The following is a 19625-nucleotide window of genomic DNA, read 5'->3' as shown; positions in this document are numbered from 1 at the left end:
TGTGCCTTGGTCTACTGATCTGGCGTTAACTTTACTCTGAGTGTTACCCTTGACTCCTATCACACAGAATATAAATAATCTATGAAATGTCCCCTGGGTACTATTAAAAAATAAACACTTTACCACTTTCTCTTGCTCTGCAACATTTGCTTTGGAGTTCTGATTCCCTTTTTTTGTGCTCACAACCAGACTGATTTCCTTTCCGTTGATGTGTCCAAAAACAATTGTCTTTGGCTTCTTGTCGATGAGCAGAACACTCTTTGGCGGCATCACTGCAGTGATGAGACGATTTTCATAATATGCTTCGGATGGGAACTGGCATATTTCTTCATGCTTAGAAGGTGCATAGAGACAATTGATTAATGTTTAAAAACATTTATACATAATATCATAATCCTAGATATAACATTGTTACTTTTTTCACTACATACGATTTAACATGAAGGTACACTTGCATTATATCTCAATCTATTGTGATTGATATGCATGATTACTCACCATTCTGTACTGAGTGACGAGCATGATTACTATCTCGCTCTGCGTAGTACAGTAACGTTCAAACAGAGACGTCGACATTCCCAAATTTCCCACAAGCCTATTGTTGATTATAGGTCGTAATTGTTTGTGGTCACCGAGAAAAACGACCTGGGATAAACAAATACATGAGAAGCATTGATTTTAAATGTATTTTTCTTCAGGCAAGTAAATGAATTCCATGAAGATGCTGTTAAGGAATATTTGCATGCAGACGTTTTTGAAGGAATTTAAGAATGAAAGACACTTGTATCCGTGCCCGAATCAGTACATTTAGATAGACAAGTTATTAATGAATAGGAACAGTTCAATTGTACATTTGTCTTGAAGAAGGTTGTTGCATGTTATCCTGCTGCTGGTGAGAACATAAACTAAGAACGTGTGTGTTTAGCACTGCAGTTGGTAATGCTAATTTGAACCATCTCTTTCTCCAGGTGACTCAGCGCTGAGTGGAGAGCGATGGCTATTGCGTCGTCGGTGGATCTGTTAGTCCAGTATGCAAACTGGTGTGTGTCCAGGGTGGGGGGGAGACAGGCTTTGATGTGTCTCAAAACCAGTTTCTCAAAGCACTTGGTGATGACTGGGGTGAGTGCTACGGGGCGGAAGTCATTGAGGCTGGTAGTGGGTGACTTTTTAGGGATTGGGATGATTGTGGCAGATTTCAAGCAGGATGGGATGACGGCATCTTCCAGAGACAGGTTGAAAATGTCAGTGAAGACCTGTGATAGCTGGTTGGCACATGCCTTGAGCACCTTCCCTGGTACTCCATCTGGGCCTGCAGCCTTCCTGGGGTTAACTGCACTGAGCACCCGCCTCACGTCCTGTACCTCAAGTGTGAGTGGGGGGGTGCTGGAGGCTGATGGGGGTTGTAGTGGTGGTTGGAGTGATGTGGCTGAGCGCTGTGTTTGAGACTCAAAGCGGGCAAAGAAGCTGTTCAGCTCCTCTGCCAATGCCGCATCTGAGTCTCCGGGTGTCACAGCACAGCCTCTGTAATTGGTTATGGTCTGTATGCTCTGCCACACCTGCCGGGGGTTGTTGAGCTGTTCCTCTATCCTCCTCTTGTATTCTACTTTGGCCCACCTAGGTCGGCGCAAGCGGCACTGTACAATGCTCTGTCACCTGATCTGAAGGATGAGTCACGGGCCCAGAGGAACGTGCAGACCTGGCTTGTCATGGTTTCTGGTTTGGGAACACCCGGATGCACTTTTCCACAGTGACATTCCCAATGCAGTACTTGATGTAAGACAGTACTGTGTCTCCGAATGTAGCCAGGTCTTCATGGTAGAAGGCGATAAGAGGCAGAGAGAGAGGGGTCATGTTTCCCGAAGCTCCGCTAGGCATTGGAAAAAACTACTTTATTTCATGATCATAATACTTAACAATATATAGTTTGTTTCCGTCGTCCTCCATCGCTCGATTCAACAATACATTTTGGCACTTTTTATGACTCCCGGATCAGACCGCAGAAAAAGCCTTGGACTTTCCTATCGCCAACATGCCTCTGTACTCGGATATCTCAGGCACGGAGACTGGGAAATGCACAGACTGCACTAAAACTGCAACAGACAGTGGCTTTATTTGAAACGAGACTAGCAGCATTAGAAAAATGCAAAGGACTCCTCCAGGATACAATGCCGATGGGTGAGTTTGCTGAGCTAACTCAGACAAATACACAACAAGATGATCAAAGCTACACTGTATCCTTCCCGAAGCTGGACAAGAGAGAGACAGTTCCAGCTGCGTCTCACTGGCACAGAGTCGGCGCTAAGACAACATTCCAAAGTGAATCAACATGTTCACTCAACGCCAAATGCTAAGCTACCCAAAGCTAAAGTTGCATGTATCAGCCGGATTAGCCCGTCACTGAAGTTAACCCTGCCACTGAAGAACCGGTTCCTGCCACTTCAAGAGTCCACGAACGCGGCTGCCACCCATGCACCCTTGAGCCCCGAGATGCGTCCGGACGGACAGTCCGGACAGAGACGGAACAAGAACCAGTCGCCATGGAGGCGAGCTGCGCATGCGTCGGCCACCCGTGCACCCCTGAGCCCCGAGATGCATCCGGACGGACGGTGCGGACAGAGAAGGAACAAGAAACAGTCGCCATGGAGGCGAGCTGCGCATGCGTCGGCCACCTGTGCACCCCTGAGACCCAAAATGTGTCCGGACGGACGGTACGGACAGAGATGGAACAAGAACCAGTCGCCACGGAGGCGGGCTGCGCATGCGTCTGCCACGTCACCTCAAGCCAACAAGGGTCCATCTCACAGAAAGCAGATGAACCAGTCTGATTATAGGAGACTCTACCATCAAGGATATAACCGGTAAGAAGATCAAAACATGCAACTTCCCATATAGAATGGGTAGTGATATCAACCAGAAACTAGCCACAATCATATTGGAAAACCCCAAAATCTCACGGATTATTGTGCATGCAGGATTTAATGATATTCAAAGAGAACAGTCAGAACATCTGAAGAGGGATTACACTGATCTATTGGATACACTGGACAAAATACACATTAAGTCATTCATCAGTGGACCCATACCAGCAGTTGACAGGGGAATAAACAGATTCAGTCATCTACTTGCACTGAATACATGGCTTTCCAGAGTCTGCAATGAAAGAGGAAGGGGCTTTATTGACAATTTCAACTTATTCTGGGGGCGCAAATATCTTTTCAGAGCAGATGGCCTACACCCAAACAGGTTAGGCTCAACACTGTGAAGGGACAATCTTCTCTTCTCGCTTTCCCACAAATCTCCATAGTCTGACGCACAGGCCACAGTCAGAGCACAGGTTGAGAAGAAGCGAGACTAAAGCCTCCCCCACACATCTACTCTGCCACTATCTGACACACAGATAGCAGACAGCCCACAGACCTTGAAGAGAGAACAGCCCGCCCGACGCCATCAACAATGTGCCTTCCCCCATCGCTGATGCTGGCTTGGCAAGGAACGGCCACCCCCCTCCTCTGCATTCCCCCATCGACGATGACGTCCAGCCTCATCTCTCCCATAGCCACAACAACAACCCCAGCCCCAATGTCTCCTCCCTTTGCGATTTTCCAGCTGAATTTAAGAAACTGGAATATGTTGGCATCAAACTTGCATCTGTGTCAATGATAGCATCGCCACGTCATGGCCACAGGCTGATAACACCCAAGAGGATGGCGCCCCAGCCCCCCCCCTGTACTGATAGTAGTCCTGAGTATTACTGAGACAAAAAAGGGTTCAGCCGTAGACACAGTATGAAGGAAGTTTCACATAATCTGCTGAACCAAAGGTTGCCTGTGACAAAACAGGGCAACTTTTGCATTCATGCTTTAACCCCTAAGAGAGTAAACAAAGGGAAACTTAGACACACTGCTAACCTCAGAAATCTCATATCTATGGCCTCCAAACCAAAAACAACCTTAAAGCCTATCAACAACACCATCAGGATGGCTCTACTTAATGTTAGGTCTCTTAATAACAATACATTTTTAGTTAATGATTTTATTGCCGCTTCTAAACTGGATTTTATGTTTTTAACTGAAACATGGCTGGAACAAAATAACAACCGTTCTGATAGAGATAGCTCCTCCCAACTATAACGTTTTTGATGCATGTAGATCTGGAAAAAGAGGTGGATGGTTGCTGCTGTATTTAACAATGTATTTCAGGGGAAACAGATGTTGTTTGGTGATTTTCCATCATTCAAATACCTTTAGTGCTGTATTGAAATGCTCCCCCAGAGTTCTCCTATTAATTATTTACAGGCCACCCATGTACTTTTTCGATGACTTCTCAGAATTATTGTCTAGCATCTCCACAGAATTTGACTTTCTAGTTAGAACTGGTGACTTCAATTTTCATACTGATGATTTGAATGACAAGTGTGTGTGATGCCCACTAATGTGTGCCCACATTTGTGTATATTAAGTTTTTATATACTACACCATTTTATATTATTAAGACACTTTATTTCCTACTAAATTGATCTTATTTTGTATGAGCAATATCTTTTATAGTTTTACATTTTCACAATGCAAGTGCACTATCCTGCCAGTAGGAGGCACAGTAATATTGTGGTTTGCCTGAATCCCCGTGAGATCCTCATAACTAATGAGGATCTGAAAAGACAAGTCACGTCTCCCGTGTCAGCATTCTTTTCTCTTTACTTTCAGGTGGGTTATGTGTTTAAAATGTAAAACAATTTGATGTTAGTGATTGGAGAATGTGTAGTGAAATGTTTTAGTAAAGTATGAGTGTGAAAATGAGTACATGTGTAGCTAGTAAGGTCCGACGCTCGCCGAGAGATTTGTAATGGCGGCGCCGTTTGAAGTCTGACGCCCCGTGCCCACTACCTCCGTCCGTTGACTGATCCCCATTGACTTTGAATGGGGACGGACGCGCAATGCATTGTGGATCCGTCCGTTCCGTTGGAGCCTTCGGCTCAGTCAAGAAGTTGAAAAATTTTCAACTTTTTCGGCAGCGACGGATCCGTCATCCAATCAGATCGCGTATGCAAATTTAAGCACTGTGACGCGACTCGGGCTCTGACGATACTGGAAAGCGGGAAAGCGGGTCATCTTGCATCGCAACAAGCAGGAAGTAGCGGGAAGAACCCGGCGAAGCGATTTGATTGGCTGACGGATGCCTCTGCAAAGACTACTCCCCCATCAGTCAGCCACGCCTTCCCACGTCCGTTGACTGACGGAGGTAGTGGGCATGTAGGGTTACCGTTAAGCAAGTAGCTTTAAGCTAGTACAGACCATGCTCGTCTCTACCTTTTTTGTTTTATTGTAATTACACCACACGTGGCTTACTTCTTGACATTTTGTAAAGTGTTAAAATGTTTATTGATTGTTGCACGGACGTAATTTGGGGGGGGGACACAGGGGACATGTCCCCTGCGCTTTTTCAAAAGGCCGTTCTGGTCCCCTGCAGTTTTCACCGTCCGGAAACCATGTTACGCTATGGTAAACAGAGACTCGTCAGGCACTAGGACCAAGCGGAAACGGCCGCTCGAGCTGAAGCCAGTTTGCTTTCGTTTAGACCTGCTGGAAGCTTCATGTAGCTGAGAAGCCGCAAATATACTAACTGAGGCTGGTGGATCTGTTAACCTCGCCACTGTGTGAAAGAAACAAAGAGATAACAAATACAGTGTTATCAGACAAACCGTGTAATTATAAATATACACCCTTTCACACCTTAATTGCCACGATCATCCTGTAAGGCTTAACAAGACGAGAAACTACTATAACTGCCTAAAATGACAGTGGTTCTGTGTTACATTCATTTTAAATAAATTTGATCACTTGACTACTTACACTGAATTATGGACATTTTATTCAATTTCTCCCCACCTGTGATATACAAAAAAGGGAACAGTAAACTTAAAAGTAGCAACAGAAAACTAGAAGAACTACTAGAAAACACAGTGAACTGAAGAGTTTTATAAAAAATATTTGTGTCCCCCCCACCTCTGAAATCAAAGTTTCGTCACTGGATTGTTGTAAAGCACTTTAAAGATACTGCTAAAAACGGGTTAAGAAAAGTTATTTGAAGTTCAGTAATAAGAAAATGTTTGATATAGTTTACAAGGTAGGTACTGTTAAAAATACTAGTCCAGTAAAACCTAATGGGTTTTAAGAGCATTAAAGATGCACTTTGTACAAACTGTTTATTGTATCAGAGACAAAAGAGATGAAAGAACACTGTGAGAAAAGGTGTGTTTTGAATTAAGAGTAGTTTTTGTGTATTTTGGTTTGTTTTAAGAACATGGAAAATATGTCTAATTAGACAACATATGCAGTAATATGATGCTGAGTTTAAAATGTATGGACAATGTGAAGATAAACAGTAACCTTCAGTAAATTTAAATGAATAAATATAACTAATGAGGATCTGAAAAGACAAGTCACGTCTCCCGTGTCAGCATTCTTTTCTCTTTGTTTCAGTTATCTATAATCTGTCCACGGCGATCCCACCTGGGACCCGTTACATGTGCAAAAAAACTTTTTACCATTTTGGACACATTTGAACCGTCTCAACATGTGAAAGAGGCTACTCATTGTAAGGAGCAAACTTTAGACCTGGTTATCACAAAGGGCCTCAATGTTTCTGATCTCTCTGTGACTGATCCTTCCTTGTCTGACCACTTTTGTGTTTTCTTTAACATATCTTTTATTCCCGACACACAGACAAAATCAAATACTGTCAAAAAACGGTATATCAATGAAGATTCTAATGTACTTTTTAGAAGGCCATCTCCTTGCTTCCACCTCTCAACCCATGTTCTGCTGATGATCTTGTAGAAAACTTTAATTTGTACATTTTGAAAGTCATAGATGTCACTGCACCTTATAAGGTTAAAACGACTTCTGGAAAGAAAAAGGCACCCTGGAGAAAAGCTGCTTATGTAAAAGCACAGAAAAAAAGAATGCAGGAAGGTTGAACGCATCTGGCGTAAAACAAAACTTCATATTCACCTTGATATCTATAAAGTGAGGCTCCGTGCCTACAATTTAGACTTAAAAAGTGCTAGAGAAACATTTTTCTCCAATATCATTAAAACCAACACTAATAATGCAAAAACCCTATTTGCAACTGTTGACAGACTGACCAACCCCCGAACACAAATTCCACCTGATCTCCATTCCACGCAGAAATGCAATGAGTTTGCAGCTTTTTATACTGATAAAATTGACTGATAAAAGGCATCAGACGCGCCATCAATATCACCAATTCAAACAAAACTGTTGGACTATGGCAAGGATGGCATGCTTTAATGTTATAGACTCTCAAAATCTTGTGGAAACTGTGACACAACTAAAGCCATCCACCTGTTTCCTTGATGCATTACCTACCAACCTCTTTAAGAATGTTTTCGACTACCTAGCAGTAGAAATATTGCAGATAGTTAACAACTCTCTCCAGTCAAGCAATTTCCCAAAAGCTTTGAAAACTGCAGTTATTAAACCCCTTTTAAAAAAGCGGAGCCTAGATGCCTCTATTATAAACAACTACAGACCAATATCAAATCTACCCTTCATAAGTATAATCATTGAGAAAGTTTTCAACTGGTTGCTATGACACCTTTCAATCAGGATTTCGACCCCTGCTCAGCACTGAGACCGCCCTTATTAAAGAGCGACATCCATTTTAACACAGACTCTGGCAAAACCTCAATACCAATGCTACTTGACCTCAGTGCTGCATTCAACACTGTAGACCATACATTACTTCTGGACAGGTAACAAAACTGGGTGGGGCTTTCAGGCACAGTCTTAAATTGGTTCAGGTCCTACCTATAAAATAAGAACTACTTTGTTTTCCATTGGCGACTTTGTATCAGAATCAACCAAAGTGACATGTGGAGTCCCACAAGGTTCGATCTTAGGACCCTCTTTATTCAACATCTACATGCTCCCACTAGGGCAAATCATGCAAAATAACAATATTGACCATCATTGCTGACACGCAAATCTATGTCTCGCTATCACCAAATGACCATCGGCCCATAGATCTGCTGTGCCAGTGCATTGAGCAAGTGAAAGAATGGATGTGCCGAAATTTCCTTTAACTAAATGAGGACAAAACAGATATAATTGTATTTGGTTCTAAAACGGAAAGGCTTAAAGTAACCCAACCTTCACTCCCTGTCCCTGAAAACCTCAATCAAAGCCAGAAATCTAGGGGTTATCATGGATTCAGATTTACATTTCGACAGTCACATCAATTCAGTTACACAATCGGCATATTATCTTAAAAATGTAGCAAGACTTAGAGGGCTCATGTCCACCGAAGAGTTACAATAACTTGTACATGCCTTTATCACTAGTAAGCTTGATTACTGCAATGGTCTCCTTACAGGTCTCCTAAAACAAACTCTGAGGTAGCTTTAGCTTGTTCAGAATGCTGCTGCTAGAGTTCTGTGCTTCCTGTAGGTCAGTGAGTTGATTTTAAAATCATGTTGCTAACCTATAAATCCCTACATGGTTTAGGCCCAAAATATTTAACTGATATGCTTCCACTACATAAGCCTTCTAGACCACTAAGATCCTCTGAGACCAATCTGTTAATTATCCCCAGAGTAAACACGAAAAATGGGAAAGCAGGATTTAGTTACGATGCAACAAATAGCTGGAATAAACTCCCAGAGGATTTAAGACTTGCCCCAACTCTGAGCACCTTTAAAAACAAGTCTGAAGACTTTTATGTTTGCTTTAGCTTTCTTCTAAATCTTAAATACATTGCACTTTCTAAAAAGCTTTTTTAACTTTGCCTTATTTTCTTTTTTAATACTAAAATGCCTTTTTAACTTTCTATTTTACCCATTTCTTTGCATATGTTTTCTTTTACTTATCTATTATTTTATTTTGTTGTATGACAATGTTTATATGTGAAGCACTTTGAGTCTGCCTTGTGTATGAAAAGTGCTATATAAATAAAGTTGCCTTGCCTTGCCTGGAAGACTTCCCACTGTGTTTGTTCAAAGCAGTCCTGCAGTCGGGGGAGGGCATCCTCAGGCCAGATGGTAATGGTCTTCTTTGTGGGCTTTGTTTGTCGACAGAGGGGGGTGTATGCGGGGGTGAGGAGCAGGGAGAGGTGGTCTGACCGGCCCAGATGGGGGAGGGATACGGTTCTGTATGCACGCTTGATGCTGGAATACACATGATCCAGAGTGTTTTCTCCTCTTGTTGGGCATTTTACAAATTGATAGAAATTTGGTAGAACAGTCTTCAGATTTGCTTTATTGAAGTCCCCTGCAATAATGTGGGCGCCATTGGGGTGGGCGCGCTGGTGGTTATTGATGGCATTATGCAGCAGAGAGAGAGCCGTGTTTACATTAGCGTCCGGTGGAATGTAGACTGCAGTGACGACAAGAGCAGCTAGTTCTCTAAGTAGAAAGAAGGGTCTGCATCTCAGCGACATGAACTCCAGGTCAGGAGAACAGTGTTTGTCCAGAATAGTGCTGTTGTTACATCAACCTTCATTCACGTAGATGCAGAGCCCTCCTCCTCTGTTCTTTCCGGAGTCACTGTTCCTATCCCATCTGTGTAGCGTGCGTCCTGCTAGTTGCACCGTGGTAACAGGGATTTGTGTATGTAGCAATGTCTCTGTGATGATGAGCACGCAGCATTCGCGGACATAGCGATTTCCAGCCAGCTCTATTTCCAAATCGTCCATTTTGTTTACCAGGGATCAGGCATTTGTAAGGTAGAGGCTCGGCAGCAGAGGTTTGAGAGGCTGTTTCCTTAGCCTAGCCAGTAGCCAAGCCCTGCAGCCCCGTCTTTGTTTTCTCTCACTTCGCCGTCTGCGTCGCCTGCCAGACCCGATAACAATCCACGCAGATCCCGCTGGTCTCGCTATCTCGCCAGGAATGTTGTGAGTTCGATGAAAGTCACTGGAGATGGTCATCTTCAGTTGGAAACCGATATCCAGTAAATCCAGACGACTGTAGTGTTTAGCAGAGAAAGTAAACGCTGTGTGCGCCACCATGGCAACCAATTTGCAACCGATTTACCGGAAAACCGAAAAGATAAATGTGATAAATTGACGGGCGCTTTTTAAAGGTTTGCTTTATAAACCGATATTCAGTAAGTCCAGACGACTGTAGCGTTCAGTAGGGCTGGGCGATATGACCAAAATATCATATCCCGATATAGGTCATTCATATCCCGATAACGATATATATCACGATATAGCACATTTTCTGTAAATTCAATGAATAAATACCGTATTTTCCGCACTATAAGGAGCACCGGAGTATAAGCCGCAGCAGCTAAATTGAATGATGTGTACATAAGCCGCACTGGACTATAAACCACAGGTGTTTTAATGTTTAATTACCATTAGGGCTGGCCCAAATGCAATTTTTCAGGCTTCGAATACTCGTTGGTTTTTCCGAGCGAATATTCGAATACTCATTCCAGAAAAAAACACCATCAAAAACAACATTAATAATCCCTATATACTCCCTGGAACCGATTTTGACAGTATCTGCATATTTTGTTGAAGATTTAATAGCTTTTGAAAGTTAATTAGTAGGCCTAAGTAGGTTGAAGTTCCTTAGTTTTTCCCCGTGAAAGCGAACAGCTGTTGTTGCGTTCCAAATCAGCTGTCCTCTGCCGCACCGTTATAAAAAAAATAAAAAAAGGACGCGTCTTATAAAAGTCAGAAAATTACGGTAGTTTATATAAAATGACCACATGGAAAGAGCTATTTCGTAGCCCCTCTTTAAAGTGGAAATGAAGCACTGAGAACTGTGTCAATTTTTTGTTTGTTTTTTCATTTTTGGAAACACATGGATTTTCATCAATACTGAAATTCAAGTAGTTTCACCGTAAAATGACATGTTTATAACGACTTTCGCCTCTAGGGCGCAACCATGTTTTAAAAACGCAGGCGCTACATCATCAGAATGGTTGGCTCCATATATATCTATGGTTGGCTCTTTAAAATAAACATGTCGGATATTGGAAGAAGAACAGGGGGGTCCTTTTGTATTGCCCCTGGCTGTTCAAACGAATTTTATCGGTTAAAGGAGAGCGGTAGAATAGTTCATTTCCATGTAATTCCCGTCAAGAAGCCTGAAGTGCTCCGAAGATGGTTAGCTGCATTGAAACGCCTCAGCCCCCCAATGGGACCAGGGCAGAGAGTATGTAGCGACCACTTTATAGAGGCTGATTACATCGAAGAGGGAGCTTTTTCTGAAGATGGGAGATTTGTTCGCCGTCCCACCAATCGCCTGAAGCCAGATGCTGTGCCAACTATTTTTAATTTTAGTGGATATAGTGCTGGAGACACGGACATACCCGTCAGATCGGACCCGGGCGCTGCTCTTATGCGCAGCGAAAGAGCGCAGAAACGTGCTTGCCAGGCAGAGGAACGAGAGGTCTCAGGTGATCAGTGTAGTCCCCTTACTCCCTCCGCACAACCTATCAAGACTGTTAGTTACCTGCTGTTTATTGGGCGCTCCAGTGTTTCGGCTCGGATGTCCCTCAGCGACAGCATTGCAACCTCCAACACGTCTCGCTCTAATGACAGCATTTGGCACGTCGGATTGGACGTGATACATCTGATATTTTTGATGAGATGTCCCAGGTTCATTTCATGGCAGCATACACTCTCCATGTCAGTGGACATAGGGACACAAACCCCACACAAGCACCACCGATTGTTTCCTGTACGCTCAGATACATCTCTCTCTCCTTCATCTATTTCTCCTCCATAGTCAGGCTCTGTTGGGGGCACTAAAACTCAGACTTCTCTTACTGGCTCAAAAGCATAGGCAATTGGATGCCTGCCCTCATTGGTGGGTCTATCCCATTCGTCCATATCCATTTTGTTGAGGCAGTAAGCTACCTGTGAGGCTATGAGCCGCTATGTAAACAACATAGAATGTTAATACCAACCATTCTCGTGACGTCATCGTATTCTGAAAACAGAGATGGCGGCGCACAGGCTGAAAACATTGTAATTAATGCAACGTGTTTGTGCTTCATTCTGAATAACGGGACATATTTCCGACTTTATTTGTATTTATGGTATATTTAAATATTTAACTAGTGCTATAGACATGTTTTATTTGATTGCTTCCTTTCCACTTTAAGGTACGAGCTCACTTTGTCTTGGCTGGTAGTGGGAGTCCTTCTCCTATTCAGAATTGTCACGTTCACTCTCCTCCATGTTTGTTTGTGTTGCGTTCAAGTGCCGTTTGCAAGAATGTAAAGCGTCGTCCAAATGACGTAAAATATTACCGTAAAGAGTGTGATTTGCGAAAAGACGATATAACGATAGAGGATAATATGAAACGATAGACATTTTTATATCATCACACGATATATATCGTCATATCGCCCAGCCCTAGCGTTCAGTAGAAAAAGTAAACAAACGTACAACACACGAAAAAAGGCACAAGTAGGGAGAGCTGTGAGCCGCTGCGTCTGTGCGCGCCGCCATGGCAAATAGACCTTGGGTGTGTTCGAAACCGCGTACTTGCTTACTACTCCTACTAACTATGACGTCAAATTGAGTAAGCGAGAACTTAGTAAGCGAGTTTAGGTAAGCGAGTAGTATCCGAATGTCTTCTACTTCCGGAAAGATTTTGAGTAAGCATCGCTAGCTTACTAGACGTACTAAACTGCCCCAGAATGCACTGCGTCTATTCAAAAGAACAGTGGAAGCAATGGCGCTAAACGGGGAGCCGCAGCAGCAGTGCTTTTAATAATTGTTTAACAATTGTTTTAACATATCACCGCAAATCCTTAGGTTGAAGGTGTACTGTGACGTTAAATGTGACGTTTATATATTTATTTATAATGTTTATTAACGGCGCCCGGTCGGTAGGTTATTGACACGTCATTTGATTCACGTCATCTGAGGTGGTTAAGTAAGGACGGTCTTCTGAACAGGTTGCTCTTACTCCGGGTAGGAAATGAGTCCTTAGCCCAAGTGAAGGAGTTCAAGTACCTCGGGGTCTTGTTCGCGAGTGAGGGTACTATGGAGCGTGAGATTGGCCGGAGAATCGGAGCAGCGGGGGCGGTATTGCGTTCGCTTTACCGCACCGTTGTAACGAAAAGAGAGCTGAGCCGCAAGGCAAAGCTCTCGATCTACCGGTCGATCTTCGTTCCTATCCTCACCTATGGTCATGAGGGCTGGGTGATGACCGAAAGGACGAGATCGCGGGTACAAGCGGCCGAGATGAGTTTTCTCAGAAGGGTGGCTGGCGTCTCCCTTAGGGATAGGGTGAGAAGCTCAGCCATCCGTGAGGAACTCGGATTAGAGCCGCTGCTCCTTTACTTAGAAAGGAGTCAGCTGAGGTGGTTCGGGCATCTGGTAAGGATGCCCACTGGGCGCCTTCCTTGGGAGGTGTTTCAAGCACGTCCAGTGGGGAGGAGACCTCGGGGAAGACCCAGGACTAGGTGGAGAGATTATATCTCAACACTGGCCTGGGAACGCCTCGGGATCCCCCCGTCAGAGCTGGTCAATGTGGCCCGGGAAAGGGAAGTCTGGGGCCCCCTGCTTGAGCTGCTCCCCCCGCGACCCGACCCCGGATAAGCGGATGACGATGAGGATGACGATGAGGGGGGGTCTTCTGAACGTCGATTACTCAAATGGATTACTCAATCATTATTTAAGGATTCGAGAAGTAAGCCAAATATTTAGTAGGTAGTAAGCAGTAAGCAAGAAGGCGGTTTCGAACACACCCCTTGAGACTCACAAAAAATGGACGCTATAGGACAGTGATCATGATTTGCCTCAATATCAGAATGACACCCATAGGTCAAATAGCAATGGTTGGTGGAATTGCCATAAAGTAGGTCTGTATATTCAGTGTGAGCTTGTGCCAGAGAAAGATTGCCTTCACGTGGACTTACTGGTCACCAGAGCCGGCCCTAGGCATAGGCAGTATAGGCAAATGCTTGGGGCGCCGTCATCCGCGCGGGGCGCCGAAAACGGGGGGAGAAAAAAAAAAAATTATATATATATATATACATATATATATACATATATATATATATAATACTACTTTTTTTTTTCAGTGCCATTACTACTATTATTTCGAAATATTATTTAAGCCCACAGCAACATAAAGTCATAGCAAAGGCTATTAAATAATGGAGAAGCCTTTTTTCTGGGTGCCTGCCTGGCTCGTTGCTCTGTACCTGCCCTCTGTGAGGGGGGCGGGGTCAAGAGTGTGCAGTTAAAGTGAATTAATGTTAATATTTCACACCTTAGCTTTCACATATCATTCATAGGCTATATATACATTCATTTCACTGCACTTTATTGTTTTTTGCACTGTGGTGAGACTGAATTGCATTGCAATGACAATAAAGTTGAATGAATCTCATCACATTTTCATTAGTCTATATTAGTCTCATGTATAGCACACCAAGCATCTGTTTTTTTATTAAAATGTAACATGCAGTCGTCACATATACTTCTCTTCTCCTTTCAGATGCACTTTTAAAATATTTCAGTACCACCCCCAGTGACACAGCATCAGGTGCTGCTGTCCCGTCTACCTCTGCACAGCCCTAATTTTGTATTTTTTTTACACTTCAGTTGAGTGCTTGTTTAATCTCTGGTTAGAACCAAATTAGATAAACCATACTACATTTAATTGTATTTACAATAATTTGAATCTGAACTCTATTATTTTGCTTATGAATGCCTTTAGTAAACATCATGCATTTCTTTGCAGTATTTTGTGCATACTTATTGTATGAGTGATTCATTGCTTGTTACTTGGTTTGTAATACGTTTCGTGTGTTTCATTTTCTATCTAAAATCAAAGAGTCTCAAAGACAAAGCTTTGTAGCTTCTCTGAGTTTATGAACATTGGTAGTCGAATTTACTGTGCGATCCAACGGGGTAGGGGGCGCCAACAAAAATCTTGCCTAGGGCGCCAAATTGGTCAGGGCCGGCCCTGCTGGTCACTGACGAGGACATTCTGCGAGAAAACTCAGTGTTGTACTGGACCATCAATTATCCGGCCCTTCCTCACGGGGGAAGCACCCCAGCTCCTGCTCCAAGCGCTCGTCATCGCCTGCTTCGACATCTCTGCAGCACACCTCATGTTCAACCTTGCAGAATTCTCCCATGTGACCATCATTTTCCTTGACCTCCACCTGCTTCCTGTAGTAGCTCGCTTCAGATTCAAGATGATGGTACTGGCCTACAAGGCGGTCAAAGGAACTGCCCCTGACCACATCCAAGCAGTTGACAGGCAAAACACCCCAGCTCGAGTGATCTGCTCAACTACCTCAGCTGGATGCCTGGTTCCGCCATTGCTATGAGCAAGCAATAGTCGTTCATCAAAGTCTCAACTCTTCTCTGTTTTGGCACAGCAGTGGTGGAACGAGCTCCCTGCCGATGTCAGGACCGCAGAGTCCCTCACCAGCTTCCGCAAAAGACACACCACTCACTTGTTCAGAGTTCACTTAGACTCTGCATAGCCAACCCCCTTATCCCCCACTGCCCCTCTTACATACTTAATGTATGTTGTACGTCCTGGCATTTAATGTACGCACTTCTTGTATGTTGGACGTCCTTGCACTTAAAAAATGCTAGTTAGCATTGTTTTGCATCTTACCCTAGCTATCTTTGTTGTTTACGGGGAATGTGTTAACACAATTGTTAGTGCTTGGTATTTGGTTTTATGACAATCCTTACTGTACTGACAGTCATGAATATTTTTTCATTCACCTGTCAAATGTACTTATTCTAAATCGCCTTGGATTAAAGCTTCTGCTTAATACCCTAAATGTAGATTACTTTTTTTGTTAGAGAATATGACCAGGCTGAAGAGAGACTACATGAAAGAGGATAGGACCAGACTGTAGAGAGAGGACATGTTAGAGGAAAGGACCACCAAAATGTTTTCTTTTAAATAATTGTATCATCAAAGATACTTTTGTGAGTAAACACTTCATTTTTGATGATGCGCACAACATTGCACTATTTGGAACCATGGAACGATTATGTGCTAGACGGAGAGGCAGACAGCTGCTGCAAGTGTCGCGATATTTCACCACGATATCTTGTCGTTTTTGAATAGTATACATGCGGACAAGTTATCAGTTATCTGTTTGTAAAACACACAGGGCAGGTGAGTTTGTCGGAGGCTGCTCCCATTTTCCCGCAAAGCTCCACCCTGTTCGCAATGCCTCACTAGAAAGTATTTTTTTCTAAGGGGAGGCATGCTCTGGTAACAGGGAGTTGTTCCTTGTTGTTCACATGGGCTTCAGACTTTAAGAGGTCATCATGTGTATTTTTATGGGTCCAATTAATAGTATGTGGACAGAATTTGCTCGAATTGGCCTGTCAATTCGAGCCAGTGGCACTTTGGATGGAAAGCAAGCTGTGTCATATATATAAAACGCTAAATTTTAACCTTGTACACAACATCAAAGAAACGCACAAACCTTTTCTGGTTTGTTGCAAACCAACGGAATGAGGGCCTGTGGTTCGGTGGCCATTGCACATTCATCGATGACGATCTGACGGGCGCTGACTGCTTTTGTCATTCCCGTCGAGGAGGAGGCTGTGCAAGTGCAGATTATGATGTCATGTCGTTTAAACTCATGTTCCCGAGCCTTTTTGAGATGGTCTTTGTAACTAAAAGAAAGCAAGATCCATAAAGTAAAACTTCAATACAAACTCTAGGTCATCAATCGTACTATGGAGTCCTACTTACTCATCCACCTCAGCATCGGTCAGTTCCTCTGCCTCTTTCTGAAGGGCACGTTTTATTCTTTGGTCAAACTCTTTTATTTTTGCTGAAAAGGGGTTGTGGTCCTCTCGCATGAGGTGATGCAGGGTGATGCTCCTGTAGATCAAACCACACTAGATGAATCATGCAGATTTGTACTAACTTATTCATTCAATTATATACATAATTATATATATATAATTTACGTTATTTACACTTTAGATGGCAGAATCCTTGTTACAGTGTAGTTACACATTAACAAGCATGTGCAACCTATAATAGTTTGTACCTAACATGTAAAAAACGCCTCTTACAAGCATAGTTTCCGTTAAATTCCTCAGATAACCTTTCCAGCCATTCTAGTGACTTTCAATATTCACGTGCACAGCTACGACCTGGAACAGATTTATAGTGTTACGGTAGGGTAGCGTGTGCTTAGGGTTAGGGTCAGTACTGACGTCACACAGAGGAGGCAGTGTTGAGGTGCTCATCACAGGTAATGTAGCAACAGCTGTGTGGGCAAGAGACTCAGAGTTGTGGAGGGTCTGGAAATGAGATTCGGGGTGAAAGAGTGTAACCCGATGGACACACATTGCTCGGCAACTTCAATGAGAGAACACTTTTGGGATATATATATATATATATATATATATATATATATATATATATATTAGAGCTGTCAGTTAAACGCGTTATTAACGGCGTTAACGCAAACCAATTTTAACGGTGTTAAAAAAAATTATCGCGCGGTTAACACAATTATTTTATTTAAAAAAATTTAAAACAAAGCAGCAGAACTCAAAACAAAGAAGCAGTAGCCTGACTGCTATGTTCAAATGAAATTTGTTCAAAGCAGTTGTTTAATTGCACTATAGGCTCTTTTTTTGTATCGTCCTGTTTTGATCAGTATATGCCAATGTTGTTATCAATAAAAAATCATTTGCACAAGGCAAGCCGATGCACTTCACCATGTTGTTAAGAGAATTAAAATGAGAAGAATTATGGGACAAAAAAATCAAGGGATATTTAGAAAAGAATTTGCGATTAATCGCGAGTTAACTATGACATTAATGCGATTAATCACGATTAAATATTGTAATCGCTTGACAGCTCTAATATATATATATATACACTGTGAATTAAAAGACTGGATCAAGGCGCGTGCTGGTCCCCTGCAGACTAGGTGCCGGTGCGGCGGAGCTGTTCGCCTACGGTGGCTGTGGACCTGTGGTGAGTACCTCGCACCTTACCCCCTAGATAGGTTAGATTGCACTCACCCAGGGAAAGATTAGGAACAATACTCATGTTAAGCACAGCACGTAGGGTCAAACTTAGGTAATAGCGAACGCGGTAGGTCAGATCGTAACATAGAGTAGCTCCCTTATTCGGATGATGTCTAATTTCCAGCCATTCAGCCAGGGAATTTGTTCGCGAACAAAATAACCTGTGTTGATATTGTTATGGAATCACTCGATAAGCCTTAAGATAAAGAGTCACGGTTTAATAAATATTTATACATAAAGTGCCATTGAACCCAAAACTGACGAGCGGTTGATTTTGATGGACATGTCCGGAAGAGGAATAAGCTTCTATGACACTTAATATAAGGCATCAGTGTGTGTGAATTTGTGGATTGCTGCCTGGACAGCGGTTGGATTTTGATATCAGCAGCTGAGGGAGAGTACATCTGAAAACCCAACGGTGGCGAAAGGCGTGCGTCAAAAGTACAAACCCACACCAGCGGTGGCTAGACGCGCCCCATCGCGCCGCCCCGCGACCCTTCACGGCACTGTCCTATTGCATAGCGTCACCCCAAGTTATAACATTGCTTATGAGGCAGTATTACCACCCTGATTTGGATTGTTATACCGGAGTTGTGGTATGGAGCGCTCTTGGCGAAGAGCAGCGTGAGATAACTGAAGACTGCTGCCAGGGTAAGGGTAGTCCAGCATCTCAACTTGTTGACTGTAAACTCTCAGCGGCCTTAACTTGTCTCCAAATTTCAACAAGTACTCTGTAAGGCAAACAGAGGAGAAATAAAAGGAAACCAAAAATAATCTTAAAATAAACAGCTTACAAAATCTAAATGAATACGTGAGTAGAGACTTGTGCATCTGCATTATGTACATTATAAGAACAATCATTTTGTCCCAGTTCAGAATTTTGCCAAGTGATCAGTGATTATTTTACTTGCCAGCGACAACGTCAACAGACTTGTTGGAAGGACCACAGTAGAGAATAACATCTTTCTTTCCCTGCTCGGCATGGTCAGTGTTTCTTCTGTTGGTTCTGGTGTTTATAATGTGGAACCAGAACACAATGTACACACCCACCACTGTCTTTCCAGTGCCTGTAAAAGGGGTTCGGACATTACTGTATGTATGGCTTTATTATATCAGGCAATGAGAATTTAAAAAATATATTTAATTCTCTTACCAGGGGGCCCCTGTATAACCGTGAAATTCTTATCGAGAGCTTTCTCAACAGCCTGATATTGAGTCTCATTCAGTTTTGGTAGTCCTATTGGTGGCTCTAGTCTCCTGACCTCAAACTGCTGCACAGTGTTCTGGAAGGCTACACCACCAACATTGTCCATCAATCAATCAATCAATATATATAAACATTTAAGAATGAGTTTAGGAAAACACCTTTCATGCTGAAATTGTATAAATCTAATGAAAGAACTGGCTTACCCTCTCTTGGAAGGCTCCTCCCAAGTGCTATACTTTGAACAAGGTCAGATGCAGACGCAATGTGTCTGACTGCATTTGTTTTACGTCTAAGAAATAATTTGGTAGACTTGATTTACTTTGTAATACAATACACAAAAAATATGCATATCGCATGACAGTAACATCAAATACAAGATGATCTGAATTAG

General features: G+C 42.9%; 1 protein-coding gene and 1 long non-coding RNA gene across 2 annotated transcripts in view; both read right to left on the bottom strand.

The window, feature by feature from the left end:
- The window catches only part of helz2a (helicase with zinc finger 2a), a 68245-nt gene that overhangs the window by 3788 nt on the left and 44832 nt on the right, over nucleotides 1-19625 (bottom strand). The window contains exons 10-17 of the mRNA XM_060062205.1: nucleotides 19438-19523; nucleotides 19181-19318; nucleotides 18939-19094; nucleotides 18614-18758; nucleotides 16730-16861; nucleotides 16458-16650; nucleotides 499-645; nucleotides 124-333 (exon numbers count right to left, since the gene is read on the bottom strand). Coding sequence (XP_059918188.1) covers nucleotides 124-333; nucleotides 499-645; nucleotides 16458-16650; nucleotides 16730-16861; nucleotides 18614-18758; nucleotides 18939-19094; nucleotides 19181-19318; nucleotides 19438-19523 — 1207 coding nt within the window. The remainder of the gene's footprint in view (nucleotides 1-123; nucleotides 334-498; nucleotides 646-16457; nucleotides 16651-16729; nucleotides 16862-18613; nucleotides 18759-18938; nucleotides 19095-19180; nucleotides 19319-19437; nucleotides 19524-19625) is intronic.
- LOC132465520 (uncharacterized) lies at nucleotides 10544-12495 on the bottom strand. Its single transcript, XR_009527604.1, has 2 exons — nucleotides 12132-12495; nucleotides 10544-10649 (listed from the first exon to the last, which is right to left on the bottom strand). It is a non-coding gene; the product is annotated as an uncharacterized LOC132465520 (long non-coding RNA).

This window comes from Gadus macrocephalus, chromosome 1 (assembly GCF_031168955.1).
Source record: "Gadus macrocephalus chromosome 1, ASM3116895v1".
NCBI classification, from domain to species: domain Eukaryota; kingdom Metazoa; phylum Chordata; class Actinopteri; order Gadiformes; family Gadidae; genus Gadus; species Gadus macrocephalus.
This window is presented reverse-complemented; position numbering and strand designations above follow the sequence as displayed.